Source organism: Thermomyces dupontii (assembly GCF_041956625.1).
Source record: "Thermomyces dupontii strain NRRL 2155 unplaced genomic scaffold VTN31scaffold_6, whole genome shotgun sequence".
NCBI lineage: Eukaryota > Fungi > Ascomycota > Eurotiomycetes > Eurotiales > Trichocomaceae > Thermomyces > Thermomyces dupontii.
Window position 1 is genome coordinate 172,293 of NW_027192312.1, and position 15,803 is coordinate 188,095.

The 15,803-nt window shown below is 52.4% G+C and overlaps 5 protein-coding genes across 5 annotated transcripts; 2 read left to right on the forward strand and 3 right to left on the reverse strand.

The window, feature by feature from the left end:
- Nucleotides 1–452: 452 nt before the first annotated feature.
- On the forward strand, nt 453–2,171 carry VTN31DRAFT_5910 (uncharacterized protein; the record flags this gene model as incomplete). The annotated part of the gene is made up of 7 exons (XM_069406462.1): nt 453–799; nt 868–1,023; nt 1,086–1,160; nt 1,219–1,346; nt 1,399–1,516; nt 1,566–1,841; nt 1,916–2,171. The coding sequence occupies 7 exons, from the start codon at nt 453–455 to the stop codon at nt 2,169–2,171; spliced, it is 1,356 nt and encodes a 451-aa protein (XP_069258992.1).
- An 848-nt stretch (nt 2,172–3,019) lies between these two features.
- VTN31DRAFT_5911 (uncharacterized protein) lies at nt 3,020–3,488 on the reverse strand (the record flags this gene model as incomplete). The annotated part of the gene is made up of 2 exons (XM_069406463.1): nt 3,020–3,324; nt 3,464–3,488. 2 exons carry the CDS (start codon nt 3,486–3,488, stop codon nt 3,020–3,022), a joined length of 330 nt encoding a protein of 109 aa, XP_069258993.1.
- Nucleotides 3,489–5,445: 1,957 nt separating this feature from the next.
- VTN31DRAFT_5912 (uncharacterized protein) lies at nt 5,446–7,052 on the forward strand (the record flags this gene model as incomplete). Its single annotated transcript, XM_069406464.1, has 3 exons — nt 5,446–5,803; nt 5,875–5,958; nt 6,004–7,052. 3 exons carry the CDS (start codon nt 5,446–5,448, stop codon nt 7,050–7,052), a joined length of 1,491 nt encoding a protein of 496 aa, XP_069258994.1.
- A 4,349-nt stretch (nt 7,053–11,401) lies between these two features.
- Nucleotides 11,402–13,020, reverse strand: VTN31DRAFT_5913 (uncharacterized protein; the record flags this gene model as incomplete). The annotated part of the gene is made up of 6 exons (XM_069406465.1): nt 11,402–11,503; nt 11,568–11,627; nt 11,695–11,982; nt 12,043–12,683; nt 12,752–12,830; nt 12,901–13,020. The coding sequence occupies 6 exons, from the start codon at nt 13,018–13,020 to the stop codon at nt 11,402–11,404; spliced, it is 1,290 nt and encodes a 429-aa protein (XP_069258995.1).
- A 681-nt stretch (nt 13,021–13,701) lies between these two features.
- Nucleotides 13,702–15,729, reverse strand: VTN31DRAFT_5914 (uncharacterized protein; the record flags this gene model as incomplete). Its single annotated transcript, XM_069406466.1, has 1 exon — nt 13,702–15,729. The coding sequence occupies one exon, from the start codon at nt 15,727–15,729 to the stop codon at nt 13,702–13,704; it is 2,028 nt and encodes a 675-aa protein (XP_069258996.1).
- Between the last annotated feature and the right edge of the window lie 74 nt (nt 15,730–15,803).

Below are 15,803 nucleotides of genomic sequence, written 5' to 3' on the forward strand. Positions count from 1 at the left end.
TGCACTTTGCCGAGTGCTTTCTTTCACATCCTTTGAGCAATCTGCAAAGAAGCGACGAGTGCTGGGGGGTGTGCAAGACAGCCAAAAAAAAGGTACGAACTTGGGGGTAACTACCTAGTTGGGAAAGAGAAATGTGATTACATCATCAGGGCGGGCCAGTTCTGAGGACAGCCCGCATTGAAAAGGCGACGGCAAAGGAGACAAAGATGTTGTGGCACCAAACCCATAACCAAGGTTCAATCAGGTTTCGATGATTGATCGCAGGATTTATGGACCCTCCATAGCACCCCCGACCCCGCGGCCGATTTCCTACATGCATTTCTATGCCAGTCGTCGCAGCATCTGCGAGAAGCCGTCGACGAGTGCGGTTTCCAACGTATCACCGGCAACCTGACTTTGTTCCCGGCCGGCGGCCCGACCAGAGCACTACAACTACCCGTGGATCGGTCATAATGGCGGCGGCGAGTGGGAGCGGTTTTGAGCCGCGTGTGCCGTCCGTATTTTGCGAGGAACGTGCAATCCGCGATCAGCTGGACACCGAAACGCGCAGACTGCAGGACGAAACCGTGTTGAGCTGTCTGCCGTATTTGCGAGGCACAGACAAGACTGTGCGCGACTGCATCAATGCACACGGCGTAGCATGCCTTCAGCGAGACCACCATATTCAATATCTGTACGATTCCTTAGAGGATTATCCGGGGACATTTGTAAGCTTTGATTCCAGTCGGCCATGGCTGTCCTACTGGGGACTTGCAGGACTGGCTCTGCTGGGAGAAGACGTAACCAAATACCGCGATCGGTAGGACTGCCACCCCGGTCAACAACGATGGTGGTCAACATGACTGAAATCCGAGATTCGCAAAACAGGATCATTGCGAACTTCACTCCTATGCAGAATAGCAGCGGCGGATTTGGCGGTGGCCATGGGCAGATGTCACATCTGGCGTGTTCATTTGCGGCTCTTCTATCGATCGCGCTGGTTGGTGGTGCTGATGCATACGAGCTAGTTGATCGCAGAGCGATGTGAGTGGCTCGGGGTCCCTGGCGATGCGCCGCAGTCGAATCTCATCTAATCGTCTGGCCAGGTGGTCCTGGCTTGGGGAGCTTAAGCAGCCAGATGGCGGTTTTCGAATGGTTGTAGGTGGTGAAGAAGACGTTCGGTTAGTCTTTGCTTCAGTGCCATGACTTTGGAAATGATGGTTTGCTGATCGTGACGAGAGGTGCATATTGCGCGATGGTGATCATCTCGTTGTTGGATCTACCATTGGACTTACCGCCGGAATCCAACGCTCGACAGAGCGGTTTGCGAACCTTTCTCGACGGACTCCCTGAATACCTTGCTCGATGTAGGGCCCGTCGTCCATGACATCGACCATCGGAACTGACAATACTCGCCAGGTCAAAGCTACGAAGGCGGAATATCCGGCCAGCCGGGCGGAGAGGCCCATGGCGCATATGCATTCTGTGCGCTGGCCTGTCTGTGTATCATTGGAAAGCCCAATGAAATCATCCCAAGGTCTGTTGGTCAGTCCAAGTGGCCGGAGTTAGCTGCTCACCTGCTGCAGATACATGGATATTCCTCTCCTTCTTTCGTGGCTTTCTGCTCGGCAGTACGCTCCCGAGGGAGGGTTCTCAGGACGGACCAACAAGCTCGTCGATGGTTGCTACTCGCACTGGGTGGGCGACTGCTGGCCGCTGGTGCAATCCGCGCTGTATGACACTCCGGAGAGCGACTCCGTACCTGCGTTGGAGAACGATCTCTTTAGCCGAGAAGGTCTCGCTCGGTATATCTTGAACTGCTGCCAGAACAAGACTGGCGGGCTTCGGGATAAGCCTGGAAAGTACGTCCTTACAGCACATTCCCCCATAATCCAGCCCAAACGGGGCAAAGCGCTGATCGTATTGACTCCCGCAGACGCCCCGACTCGTATCATACCTGCTACACACTCGCCGGGCTAAGCATGCTGCAACACCACCATTATCGCGTGGAGGTCTCCTCGCCAGTTAAGGGCATCTTTGCGTCTGCATTCTCATGGAAGAGCGCACCGCTCCGATCCGACGCTAACGTGTTTGACGAGGATGATCGACTGGTGCCGTTCCATCCACTCTACACCATCCCGCACCAGAAAGCGGTGGATATCCGACGATGGTGTGAGGAGCATCCGATCTAATCAACCAGCCAAAAATCCGGATGTAGGAGATTCCGGCTGAATCGACAAAAAAAAAGTTACAGATGATAAGGGTCTACCTGACCAGGGCGAATCAGCATGGCCACGTGCATCCTGGTTCATTGTGGCAGCTGGGTCCCTTGTTCGCGAGTGTTGTAACTGTCGGTGTAGACCTAGTAGCAGCATACCGATGTCATGTACTCAAGCCGAAACCAAGCAATGTGATTCGCTAAATCGCTCGAATTTATGCCAAAAAATAAAGTAACAACAATGGATCAATCCATCCCACAAGATGCAAAAAAAACAGTCAGCCATGCAAGAAAGCAAGCAAGTTCCTCCGTCATGGGTGATTCTATCACAAAAGACAGAGTCTTTGAGGTATGAGGATATCATCATCATCATCATCAAGTCATTATCATGATCATAGTCATAATATCATAACCATGCATCATTTTTCGTCATAATCATCATCATCAATGAAGCTCATCAGGCCAAACAATCCACAAGGGATCTAAGGTAAGTCAAAATGACCGTGAAAATATCAAAAAGAAGCAGGGCATCAATTATCATCTCATCACTATTCTCGTTCATGGCGAAGAGTTTGCAAGATGACAATCGATGGACCAAAATGGGAAGGAGTAGCCCGATGTTGACCAGTTGACGCTTTGGTTCGGCTCATCATTTTGGCCAACTTGGCGGCGTTGGAGAGGGAGCCTCGTTACAAATGGCGATGCTCCAACTACCTTTTGTACCTCCAGCACCGCCGCTGTAACTCGAGACCGCGGCCGGGCGATTATATGATGATGATGGGGGATCAAGCAAAAGTGCCTGGTGAGAGACATCTGATCCTCTCAAGCATGATTCTGAGATGGACCGGACCGAGAAGTCACTCTCCGGCCGGTGCCAATAGCGACGGGGATTCCCTGGGGAACACCGCCGTGGTCGACACCGGCAGGGTACATGCCGTCATTGACAGAAAAATTCCGACAGATCAGATAGGCGCGCATGGCGGCGTTTTCGCGCGCCATGGCCTCGGATTTGTAGACTTTGTCGGTCTTGTACTCGCGGTTGTTGACCCGAACCACGCAGGTGTACCCTGTGCCGTGTTCGTAGACTTCATAGCTTGGTTCGGACCAATGACGGCGGCGGCAGAGATCTAGGTTTGCATGCAAATCGTTAGAAAGACAGGTCGATTCAATCGGATCTAATGTGCAAGGAAAAAGAAATTATTGTTTGAAATCGAATCAAAAAAAAAAAAAAACAAAACGTTACTTGGGTCGGAACCAGGGCCGTACTTGCAAGGTAAAGCATGTAATACATCGTGCCACGTCCAATGTGCTTCTTGTACCCCTTCCAATCAACCAGTGGGATGGCAGTTGATTCGTCGAAATTTCCGAGAGGCTGCGATCCTTCCCCAACCAACCTGTGCCGAACGATGGATGATAACGGCAAGCGCGTCACAGATAGAAAGTATTAATCGCGGACAACTCGGCAGTAGCTATGCTTGCTACTTAGGGATTTGGAAGACACTATGCCAGGCAGATGCGTCCGCTTGTCTTTTTGTTTTTTGTTTGTTGATTTGACGTGGTGGACGGGGTATGGTTGGAACTATTATGAAAACAAACAGATCCAGGGTGTGGATGATCGATTCCAGATCACGGATTGAGAATGGAACGGAGCTAGGGTTCTCGAAAGATTTATATCCTGCCTTGATCGGCCTTGCGATTAGAAATCACTCAATGTTCAAACCACGGTCATCGAAAAAGAAAGAAGGATCCAAATTGATCAATGCCTTGTGTCCGTGTTGCTTTATAATGTCTGGAGGGGCACGGAAAATCTCACATCTTGGATCGAAGATTGAGGTTAAAATTTCCAGGATTCATTAATCGGGAAAGGCAAACCTCCACCTCTCGTGCGTGTGTGAGTATGTTTCGCGAGTGTCAGTTGTGTGTATTATTTTGGTTTCAATAATTTTCCCACTTGTTCTGCTTTGCCCGTCGGGAGAGATTTTTGGGGATGGATCTCGTTTCTTTCCTGTTCGGGATCTATTGATGTGCTGGCATGGCTCGCCGCCAGTGATGAAACCCTAGCGGGGGCATCTAAGCGGCTCCTTCGACCTGGGAATGTTTACCAAAAGTCCAGACGCTGGAGAGGACTGAAAATCCTCCGTCCAGCAACTCTCCCGAGTGCAAGAAAAAAAAAAAAAAAGATTGAATGATCCCCTTACCCTGGTTCTTCGAATAACTACCTACCTACCTCTTCGAGGATCCTACTTCTGATTGAGTAGTCTATACAGGAGATGTTGCAGTTGCATGTCGAGTGATCAGTGCAATTCACCTCAAGATCTCATCCCATGCCATTGCTGCATCCACGTTCATTTCCCATCCTCCATGGTTGCATACATCGTACATATGCTCATGGTAGTACAGCAGGAAGACCCTGATCGGGCACTCCACAGCCTTCTCGGCTGAGATGCCGAACGGGAGAGGTCCAGTCCGATGGAGAGACAACGGAGCCGTTCATCTTCTGCCAAAATAAGGGTGAGTGGTAGTCGTATATGAGATAACGCCACTTTTCTTCCGGCACTGAAGGCGGCGATCGCAATGCCTCTGCCAGTCTGGGTCCTCCCGAAAAGAACTCAAAAAAAAGAAAGTATCCGGGAGGCAAAGTACCTGTAACTCACGATACCGACTTTCCATGCAAATGTATAATCTCAGACCTTGGCACTGAAAATGAAAGGCCGGTATTTCTCGAAAATGCTGAGGACGAGCATGCGTGATGAGTTGTCAATTGTGGGGAAGCAACACACACCGTCCACACATCATCCAGCAAGGAGAAAGGATCGTTTGTCTGTTCCCAGACCTGGAATGGGTGCAGGCATCCGTGGATATGCCTGTCAGCATGATGTGAACGGAGAATCTGTGCTGAGGAGGTGGACTGAGCATGCTGGCATAAACAGGTGGAGGAGACAGGAAGTGACGTGCATAATATGACAGCTTGGTCGTGCCCGTGCCCGTCCATCCATCAAGACTCCTAATTAATTACTTGTCACATGACAAGCGGCCTGGGAAAGTCAAAATGAAATGAAACCAGGTTGGCCCTGTTTGCAGTGTTTGCCCCAAATTATGACGTCGACACTTTGGTAGCACAACAAGGTGCCATGTGAGGATTTGGAGATAATATCAGAGCGTTTCAATGCTTGATTCAATGTCTGTGCGTTTGGATTCGGTGCCTAAATTGAGAGGTACTGCTGCTCACATTGATTGATTGAGAACCAATGTCGTGTTTTCGACAATGGAACCGCATGCTCGGCCATGCAGCGTATGGCCATGCTGCGCTCTCCCGCTATGCAGGCCAACAACAGCAATTTGTTTCGATGACCAGAGTAGTCACCTCAATTGCTTTGGTCCGAGCGGGATCGAGTTGCCGGTGGCAGATGGTCGGCAGAAAAATCAGCGTCTGCCGATATTCCCAGCAGACCAATCCATCCGAGGGCCAATCCGTGGATGTGAACAAACGCCACGGCATCAATGATGAAGCGGCTGCGGACAGGCAGAAGCGAACACCCCAGCAGCGCGAGGGATCGCGGCTGACTCTCATGGACGGGGACTGGTCAGAAGGAGAAACAAGAAAGGGTAGGCCCCATCCATCGAGCAACATGGAGTAGACGCCCTTTTTCTTAGCCGAGACGTGCTGATACTTTCAGGGAAATTACTCACGACCCCGTCAAGGCTGCTCAAGCTGATCCTTCCCGTAACGACTCATGACTATCAAGACGGCGACCGCAAAGGTAGCCGACAACTCTACAAGCAAGTACGTAAGCTCATGGGAGCAGGGATCGAGCCGTTGGCACTCCTGGTGCATCCCCAGCAGCCGCTCTCGTACCTGGAGCGCCTGATCCAGGCCGAAGTTCCACTGGTCAAGGATGAGCGCGGCCAGTTGAAGCCACCCACGGTGTCCTTCCTGGCCATGGAACTCTCAGGCGATGCCATCCAGCCTAGACACCGCCAACACCAGGGCTCCGAACCAGAGGAGACCAGTGACCGTGAGAGGGACAAGGACTCAGTGAGGGAAGCATCGACCTCCATCACCGGTAAGTTCCCGATCAAGATGCGAGGCGGTCCGGGAGAAGGTGGAGTCGAGATGTACGGCAACCTGGAGAAGAGCGTGCCTGGAGAACTGAAAAAAGGTCGCTTCGTTCGGTGGTCCTCATCCACCGAGATCGGAGATTTCATTCGCGATGCTGCCCGTGCCAAGGAGTTCATCGTCCTTATCGAAGGCTCGCCGCTGGGGGCCATTCCGGTTGGGGTGCCCTCGTTCGATGATCGCACGTACTACCTGCGCATGCGACTGCGCAAGTTGTCACGTAAGCTGCGGGACCTGGCGGTCATCAAACATGAATGTGACGTCCTTGCACACCGGGGGGCTCAGCGCGTTGCCATCGGTGGCCTCGGCGTGATCATGTTGTGGTGGTACCTGGTGTACAAACTCACGTTCGAAACGGACCTTGGTTGGGATACGATGGAGCCCATCACGTATCTGGTGAGTTTGTCGACGCTGATGGCTGGCTACGCATGGTTCCTGTACCATAATCGAGAGATTTCGTACCGATCGGCTTTGGATTTCACGGTCAACCGGCGGCAGCAGAAGCTGTATCAGATGAAAGGAGTCGACCTGCGACTGTGGGAATCACTGCTGGAGGAGGCGAACGCTCTCCGCAAGGAAATCAAGACGGTGGCGGAGGAGTACGATGTCGACTGGGACGAGACGCTAGACGAACAGGATGTCCGCGTTACGGAAGCGTTGAAGCACGAGCGACGACATCGGCGTGATCGACAGGAGGGAGATCGACACGGGGAACATGAAGATACACATCACGGTTGAGTATATATATAGCGTCTTTGAGCTTTTCTCTTCTTTTTTTTTTCTCAGTCTTCCATATGCATAACCTTTTGGCACAAGCGAGAGATTCGTCCAACAAGATATTGTACAGTACAGCAGCGCGCATCTCAGATCGCCCGTTCTTCTTTACGCGAGTTTTGAGGATCTACTCGAAAAAGTGGTGGGAGATTGGGACGTGACCACCAATAACAACGGCTGCCAGGATCATCGGGATCAAATTCCCTGCGGAAGTAGATTGGGCGGATCAACGACCAGTTCAGCCTTGGCCCTTCGGCCGTTGCCCGGCCTTGCGCGGATATTTCTACTCTGGATCGGGCCATCCGAGAGGCTCGCCAATGGCCGAATTTTTCCGTGCAGGAGTCTCGACGCCAATCCTGGACCCGATGGAGGGGCTCTGGCCATCTGACTCTTCAAATGTCTCGGTGCTTTCTTGATCGAGGAACATCCCGATATACCCAATATGCAAGTTGATGTCACTAGCAGCAAGACTCTTGCGCGTCGCGTCGCAGCCCGTCTTCGCCGGGATCCGACTCGGTGCCGCTGATCCAATCGAGACCCTCTGTGACCCAGTAGGGGATAAGCGCTGTGGCTCGCCTACGACGGAGGAGTGTGACCAGCGACGTGATTTGCGGATGGCGGTCGGGATCACAATTGGATAACATATTGCGGCGGGATCATGACCTCTTATCATTTCAAATCCGTACTCCGTACGGAGTACAGATGCTGGTTCGCTGGACTCGCTGACATGCCTTTTTTTTTTTTTTGCCGCAGCTCCACCCTACGGCGAGCGGGACGGGACAGGCCCGAGAGCATGGATGTGAGTGCCCATCGCCATGACAGCGCTCGATTCTGCTGACACGGTGGCGAGAGGAATTGATCGATCAGTATACTCCGTTCAGGTTCTGACAACTTGGCACACCCCGTCGACGGAGAGGCGATCGGGCACGGATTGCTTCTATACATAAACACGGGACGGAATCGATGTTTCTGCTTGCTGGGTCCATGGTGATTTGTATGGCCAGTACGCAGTACCCGGCACCGTGTGCCTGCTTTTGCGTCTTTGCCTCCATATTTATCTCTTCTTCTTTTAAGCTCACAGGCTCAATTGCTGTCGGGGACCGACGTCATGTTGTGGTGCACGGATATTGGCTTGTCGGATGGGCTGAATGGATCCCCCCTTACGTCATAGGGTCCACTTGATGCGAGCGACGATTGGCTCTTCCTGGGCCCTGGGTCGTGGTATCCAGCAATCACTAATCAGGAAGCTGGGGCTCCTGCTCTTTCTTTGCTTTTCTTCCCGCCTCTCCGGAGAAACGAAAATTGACGTGGGCTGTCTCGGCAACTGTCATAATGGCGAAGACTCACCCATCTTTCAAATGATTTGGTTATAGTTTATGGGCTTATGCGTTCTGGCGAGGGGCTCTCCGATTGACCAAGTACGAAACATATCTCTTTGATCCTTCTTCCCAGAGGATCCATGGGGTAAAGTATAGGGCCCATGTTCTGTGATTGGGTGTGTTGTTGAACCCCTCCCGCTCGGCTTTACCATTTCTGCACTCTTCAACCCACTTCCCCCACTCCTTGGCCAGTTGCCGCACACCGCGACGACCTCATTCTCCCGTTGTGCGGTCTGTTCCTCGGCAAGCGCTATTTCGTCCGTCGGGTTCAGTGCTTTCGCTCCGGAATTTGGAGCGATACGTTGAAGATCACTCCAGATTTCAACTTGACTTCGGAAGCATTGTTCGTAAATCAGTGGTTTGGTGGTTGTTCTCTGAAGAGCTGTACTCCGTACTGGTTGGTGTATTCTTTAGGGATTTCGCGGCCGGCTAACTAACTACTTAAAATACTTTTTCTTTTTCTTCTCTTTCTCTCCTGCCAAACTGCCAATCCCCTGTGTTGAACAGCCTGATTCCGCTCCCCACCCACAAAAACCCAGGAGACCGAGTGACTGCAGAGGGTTGTGTTGGAGATCTGCATCTCACTGGGTCTTCGAAAATTCGATTCCTCCCGCCATCGTGGGTTCTCGGAAGAATAAGCGCGCGTTGGCAAGAGAGAGGACAGTTCAATTACACAACCAACCCTGGCACATCATATTGTGGATGATGAAACAGCTCTGCTGCTGCTGCCAGTAAAGAACGGCGGTTCCTCTGTATTCGTATCTCCATTATTTGCCATATTGTGTCATTGGCAATCTTCCTAGACACGTTTCTTGCTCCGATTTTAGGTGGGTTCAAACCATCCCTTTTTTTATTTATTTTTTATTTTTATTTTTTTTTTTTCTACTTTGCCCCTCGTCTTCCCTCCAGCTCCCTGAGAGGAAAAAAAAAAAAAGGCTTTGAATTTACCCCTCTTCGACTTCGCGACTCTTGGACTGTAATCCTTGGGAGGGACCGTAACAATTAATACTACCTACGAACCGGCCTGGAACGCTGAAGCTCGCGCATTTGAGACTTCACGCTACATTCGATTCGGTCTAGAGTCACACCAACCGTCACCATTGTGTTCCCGCGTTGATTCCAGGCCTTCTTTGATTTTCAAAATTTACGATTCCTTCTCGGGTCGTGTGTTGTTGGCCACCATTGTGTTTCAAACCTGCTTTTTTCCCTTTCTGCCTCAATCCTGGGTTTTTGTGTGCAGAAAGCATGATTGTGCAGGCGCCTGATTAGATTACCAAGACAGACATCGAGATCCTCATCACTGTGGCAAGGCACGTCCGAGAGGGGCAAAGTGAGTTGACCAGGTACATGGTGGACACAAAGTCTGGCTGACCACGATCATCATCCAACAGTAGAAACAGTGGTGAAGACGGAAGTCCGGCGTTTCTAATATTGCATCATTCGGGTGCATGCCCAGAAACGACACACATACGAAGCCTCCGGTCCTCGATAATTCGTCGACTTAGTTCGAAACTTTACGGTCGAGGTTAATATTCCGAAATGGCTGCCGATGTATGCCTTTTTCCCAATGATCTTCGTTCCTCGTCGCTTCTTGTACTAACGGGACGGCCCGACAGAGAAATGACGAGTACCCGTCGGAACTCCGCAGGCATGCGGATCTGATCGACCCCAGCACATTCGAGCAGATCTTGGAGATGGACGATGACTCCAACCGTGACTTCAGCAAGTCGATCGTCTATGGCTACTTTGACCAGGCAAGCTCGATCTTTGAAAAGATGAAAGAGGCTCTGTATGACTACCCATATCAACCTCTCAGACCTCACCATCGAAACACGGAAAGAAAAAAACGAAGCTGACATTTGCAGCGCCGGGAAACGGCTGGCTGAACTTTCCGAGTTGGGTCATTTCCTCAAAGGCTCATCCGCAACGTTGGGTCTGGTCAAGGTCAAGGATGACTGCGAACGGATCCAGCACTGCCAGGAGGACGTTGGGGACAACCTCGACGATCCCAAAATCCTGGACACCATCAAGGGATACATCACCGACGCCCAAGACAATCATCGTGAAGTTGAGGTCATTCTGCGACGGTTCTATGGCGAGTCAATAGAGTCTCCACCTGCAGCGGCGGCCGCTTCAACAGCAACCCCGACGCCAGCTGCTGCGCCTAGCTCCACTACTTCTGCTACCGCCGCCGCAGCCGCCGCGGCCGCAGGTGCTCCTACGCCGGCGGGCGCGGCAGGGACTGGTACGGCCGCTGCTGCCTCAGTACCTGCTGGGGCTGGGGCTGGGAAGCAAAGTCCAGAGGGGGGTGGAACGGGCAAGGAGGAGAAACTCACTGAAAAGAGTGTGAAATAATTTTTTTTTCTTAATCTTTCTTCTTCCTCTTTTTATTTCCTTCTTTGCTTTGTCCATCCGTCCATCCATCCATAATCAAGAGTTGCCTCATTGTGAACGTTACTCCTAAAGTTTGAGCTGCGTGTATCTAAGTGATGTGTAGATGTCTACACCAAGAAAAAAAAGTAACCTGCTGTCTCACCACCATACATTGGATCTGATAAAGTGCATCCGCACAGCATGTAACGCGGACGAGAAAGTAGTACCTAGATGGACTGGTCCGGTCAAGTGAGATCTTGATGGTTGGTAGTGGTCCCGCATGGATCTCATCCATCCATCTATTATTTTATGCTTGATTTTTCGTACTACGATGAACCCTGCTCTCAGAGAGCAACACTGCATGCATGCAATACAAGCGGGGCCGGAACGTCATACCATGCCATCTCATTGACTCTATAAGTACTCCGTAAGGAAGAAAGAAAACAAAAGTGGTGTCATTTTTATTTTTTTATCTTTTAAGAACTGAACTTTACTAACCCATATATCATCAAACAAACGGTACAAGACCCTCACCCGATTCCATCTCTAACCTGGTCAAGTCTAACCGGCAACCTTGTAGATGCACTCGGCAAGTCTCTTGACATTGGACGAAGTGATACCGGCGACGGAGATACGGCCGTCCTTGGTGGCGTAGACGGAGTGCTGTTATTCTCGTTAGCCTTGGTATGTTTGGGGAACGAGGGAAATAGGATGAATGTGTACATACCTCCTTGCTGAGAGCCTCCATCTGCTCGGGCTTCAGGCCAGTGTAGGCGAACATGCCAATCTACACGAAAAAGATTAGTTTTTTCTTTTTTTGCCTTTTTCTTTGGATTGGCTTCATGTTTTTGTACCTGGCTCGTAATGTGCGACCAATTGTGCTTGCTGCCGAGGGCCTCGAGGTTCTCCCTCAGCAGGGCGCGCATGCGAATGATGCGGTCGGCCATGCCCTTGACTTCGCCCTGCCACTGCTTGTACAGGGCCGGGTCGTTGAGGATCGTGGACGCAATCCGCGCGCCGTGGATCGGCGGGTTCGAGTACAGCGGCCGGATCAGGATCTTGATCTGCGACTCGACGCGCTTCTTCTCCTCGGGGGATGCGGTCACGATCGAGAAGGCACCGCAGCGTTCGCCGTACAGACCCTGGAGCTCGTCAGTGGGGGGGGGGGAATACGATAGTCAAAAGGAACGAATTGACGAAACCATGTTCTTGGCAAAGCTCTGGCACAGAGCAATGTTATGACCCTGCTCGACAAAGTACCGCGGCGCAAACGCATCCCGGTCCGCATCACCCGAGGCAAAGCCCTGATAGGCCATATCGAAGAAGGCAAAGTGGCCCTTCTCCTTGATCACATCGCTGATCTGGCGCCACTGATCCTGCGACGGGTCGACCCCCGTCGGGTTGTGCGCGCAGGCATGCAGCAGGATGATGCTGTTGTTGGGCGCGTTCTTGAGGTCCTCGATCAACCCGGCAAAGTCCAGGCCGATCGTGTTCTTGTCGTAGTACCGGTACGTGCCGACCTCCAGACCGGACCGCTTGAACACCGCGTTGTGGTTGGCCCAGCTCGGCGTCGGCAGGTAGATCTTCTTGGCGTGCGGGTAGAAGCTCGCCAGGAACTCGCCCCCTATCCGCAGCGCGCCCGTGCCCGAGATCGACTGCGTGATCACCAACCGGTCCTCCTTGATCACGGGCGAGTCCTTGCCGTACGCCAGCTCGGCGGCGGCCTTGGTGAACGACGGCAGGCCCGTGATCCCCGCGTACTCCTTGTCCAGCTTCGACGAGACTACCTTCTCCTCAGCGGCGCGGACGGATGGCAGCACATACGGCTTGCCCTGGTCATCGCCTGATCATATACCCATCAGCAATCTTTTACTGATATCATCGACTCGTCCACGGAATGGGAGAATTTACGGTAAGCGCCGACACCAAGGTTGATCTTCTCGGGGAACGGATCGGCCTTGAAAGCCTCGGTGATGCCCAGAATCGCATCCTATACAACTCGTTAATTCCCTCCTCCTCCTCCTCCTCCTTCGTGTATGCTACCAAGGGATTGCACTCACCGGAGGCCCCTGAGGAACATTGGCCCAGGTCGAACTCGCTCGCAGACCGACCGCCAGATTGCGCACGGCGGACTCGCGCGAAACCGCGGTACGGCCGGCAACTCTCAGCGTAGACAGCATGTCGCGAGAAAACAAAGAAAAAGAACACTTTAAGAAAAAGAAACAAACACTAAATTAGAGAATTGTAAGTGCAGCAGGGAGAAAATTGAGGAGTGAAAGGAGATGGGCAAGGAAGGGATAAAAAAAATAAAAATTAAAAAATTAACCGCGGTCAGCTAACCCATGCCGCAGCCGCCGTTGTCACCGCACGATCGATTTGGAGACGTGTTCTCAAGCTTCCCTTGGGGTTTGTTGGTCTCCGGCCCTCTCCGCAGCTTCGATCGGTCTTCCACCGATCGGGGTTACTCTGGAAAGTTTAGAGAGAGCTAACCATGTTTGATGCTCTTTGATTAATCTACAAAAAGGCTCCAACTCTTTGCATTACTACTCAGATGTACTAACTATATCCCAATTTCTGTTCTTCACAAAGTTCAAAGCAAATCCATCTTTTGAATTCCATCCTGCATCAGGCAACGAACAAGTCACCGAGTCACAAGTCACACCTCACCGGCCTCCATCGATTACATAAGCGTATCCGCCCCGATCTGGTCAGCTGACCCCGGATTTGCTCAGTTTGTTCACCGAGAACTTGGGGTAATTAACCGAGTACATAGCTTGCTCTATCGATAATACTCCGTACATGACTACTAGTACCGACCCAGTAATGACAAAATAGCAAACGTACACACCTCATCCAAATCATCATGCCAGCCGGACTCCTGCCTGCCGGTTCCTCTTCGCCGTGGCTCCCATGGCGCTGTTCATCGTCGTATGTTGACTGCTGTCCAGCGCACTCATGGCTTCCCGCTTCTTCTCCTCCTCGATCTTCTTGAGGTGCTTCTCCGTCTTCATCTTGCCACTGCCCTTGCCGTGGAACTGGTGGCTCAGGTGCTTGAATGCTTCCTTCTGGTTCATCAACCGGCCGTGCTCGTCCACGTACTTGAGCTGAATGTCCGGCTTGTACTCCCTCTCGAACATCTCTGCGATAAGCTTCGACTCCTGCTGCTCGCGCTGCTTGTTCTCCCGTCGCGAGTACTCCTCCCGTTCCCGCGCGGACATGCGGTCAAGTTTGCCCGTGGCGCGGTCTCGCTCACGCTGGAGCCGAGCACGCCGCTCTGCTTCTTCCTCCAGCCGTTGCTTCTCGCGGATGAACCGCTCACGCTCGCGATGCAGGCGGTTCAATTCCGCTGCATCGGATTGCTGGACTAGGCCACGCTGACGAAGCATGGCCACTGTGGCTCCGAGACCCTCGTCCAGGGTCTTCTCTTCATCCAACCCAGTGCCGCTAATCGCCGGCACTTCAAGCTTCTCTTCTTCCTCTTTGATGCTGGCCTTTTCCTCCTCATCCTCAGCCTCGTGGTAGGAGCGGTCCATATCGACGTCCTCTGCCTTCTCCTCCGGCGACTCTTCTTTGATCGGACGATCTTCGGCAGGGGTGGTGGCTCGTCGTGATGGTCGCTCGGAAATGGTAGGCTTCTGGATGGTCGAAATGAACTCGGAGGTCTCGTCGATAACTAGCCCTGGAGCTTCTTCCTCACCGTTCTCAACTTCCATTGGTGTTTGTGATTCTTCTCGTAGCTGTCGCGCAATATCCTCTGGGCGCATCTTCTTGCGCTTCTTGAAAGCTGCTCGTCGCTGCAAAGCCAGCGATGCTTGTAGATCATCATCATCAACAAAAGATGTGGTTTCGGATTTCCTTTGTCGTGGCACACCAGGCTCTCCGTCCACCTGCATGGCATCTCCATTTGATGCATCATGCGAGGCCCCATTTGGAGTATCGGCAGCATCCGCAGCGGGGATGATGATCTCATCATCATCTAGAGCCTTTTGCCTTGTTGACTTGGCCTTCTTCTTTTTGGGTTTCTTCACCTTCACTTCGCTGATGTCCATGTAGTCGGACACGGGAGCCGATGGCGCGATGTCAAGGCTAATAGCTTGTTTCTTCAACATGTCGGCCACATGCTGGCGCTTCGCCTCTCGCTCCTCGGCCGTAGACCCCTGGGCGTCGAGTGTGAAATGCTTGCGCTTTTTGCCTTCAATCTCCTCATCGTATTGAGAAAGTATTGTCCCGGACTCGTTCGCTTCCGTTGGATCGTAGGGCGCCTTCTTCTTTTTCAGCTCGAGCCTCTCCTGCAGCTTCTCCTTTTCGCGGAGTTCAATGTTCTCCAGCTCATCGCCTTCAGCTTCCAACTCGTCGATCGTCGCGTCCTTCAACGTAAGGATTTGGCCCTCGCCGGTCTCAAAATCCGCAATGTCGTGAGCGACTTTGACGCCGGCCAAATCCGCTGCGGTATGTTCGACTACTCGGTCCCGTTCGGCCAACTCCTCGGCGAGCTTGCGGGCACGCTCTTTCTCCACCTTCTTTTGCAGCTTCTTGTGCTGGGCGAGCCACGTCTTTGTGTCCATATCGTCACCCAGTTCTCCAAGACTCTTTCCTTCCAACTTTGCGTGCCGACGTGCCATGTCGCGCGCCTTCTTGATCGCCGCCATGCGCTCCTCGCGTTTCCGACGCTCTTCAGCTTGAGCCCGAAACTTCTTCCAGTTATCGTGACCTTCAGCTTCGCGAGACTCGAGCGTGCTCCCGGGGTCATTGTCGCTGGGCGTCGAATCTCTGGATTCACGAGGTGCAGAATCGGAGGCGTCATTGTCGGCACCAGGAACGGGCAGGGGCTTCAAGCCCAGCGCCGCCCGAATTTTGTTATTCTGCTCGATCGATAAAGCGTCAGTCATTTTGCTCTCATCCGTCGAGTTGCAGAACGGAACTCGACAACGGCGAAATCAGTCGAGTCAGGATCCAAGGCAAA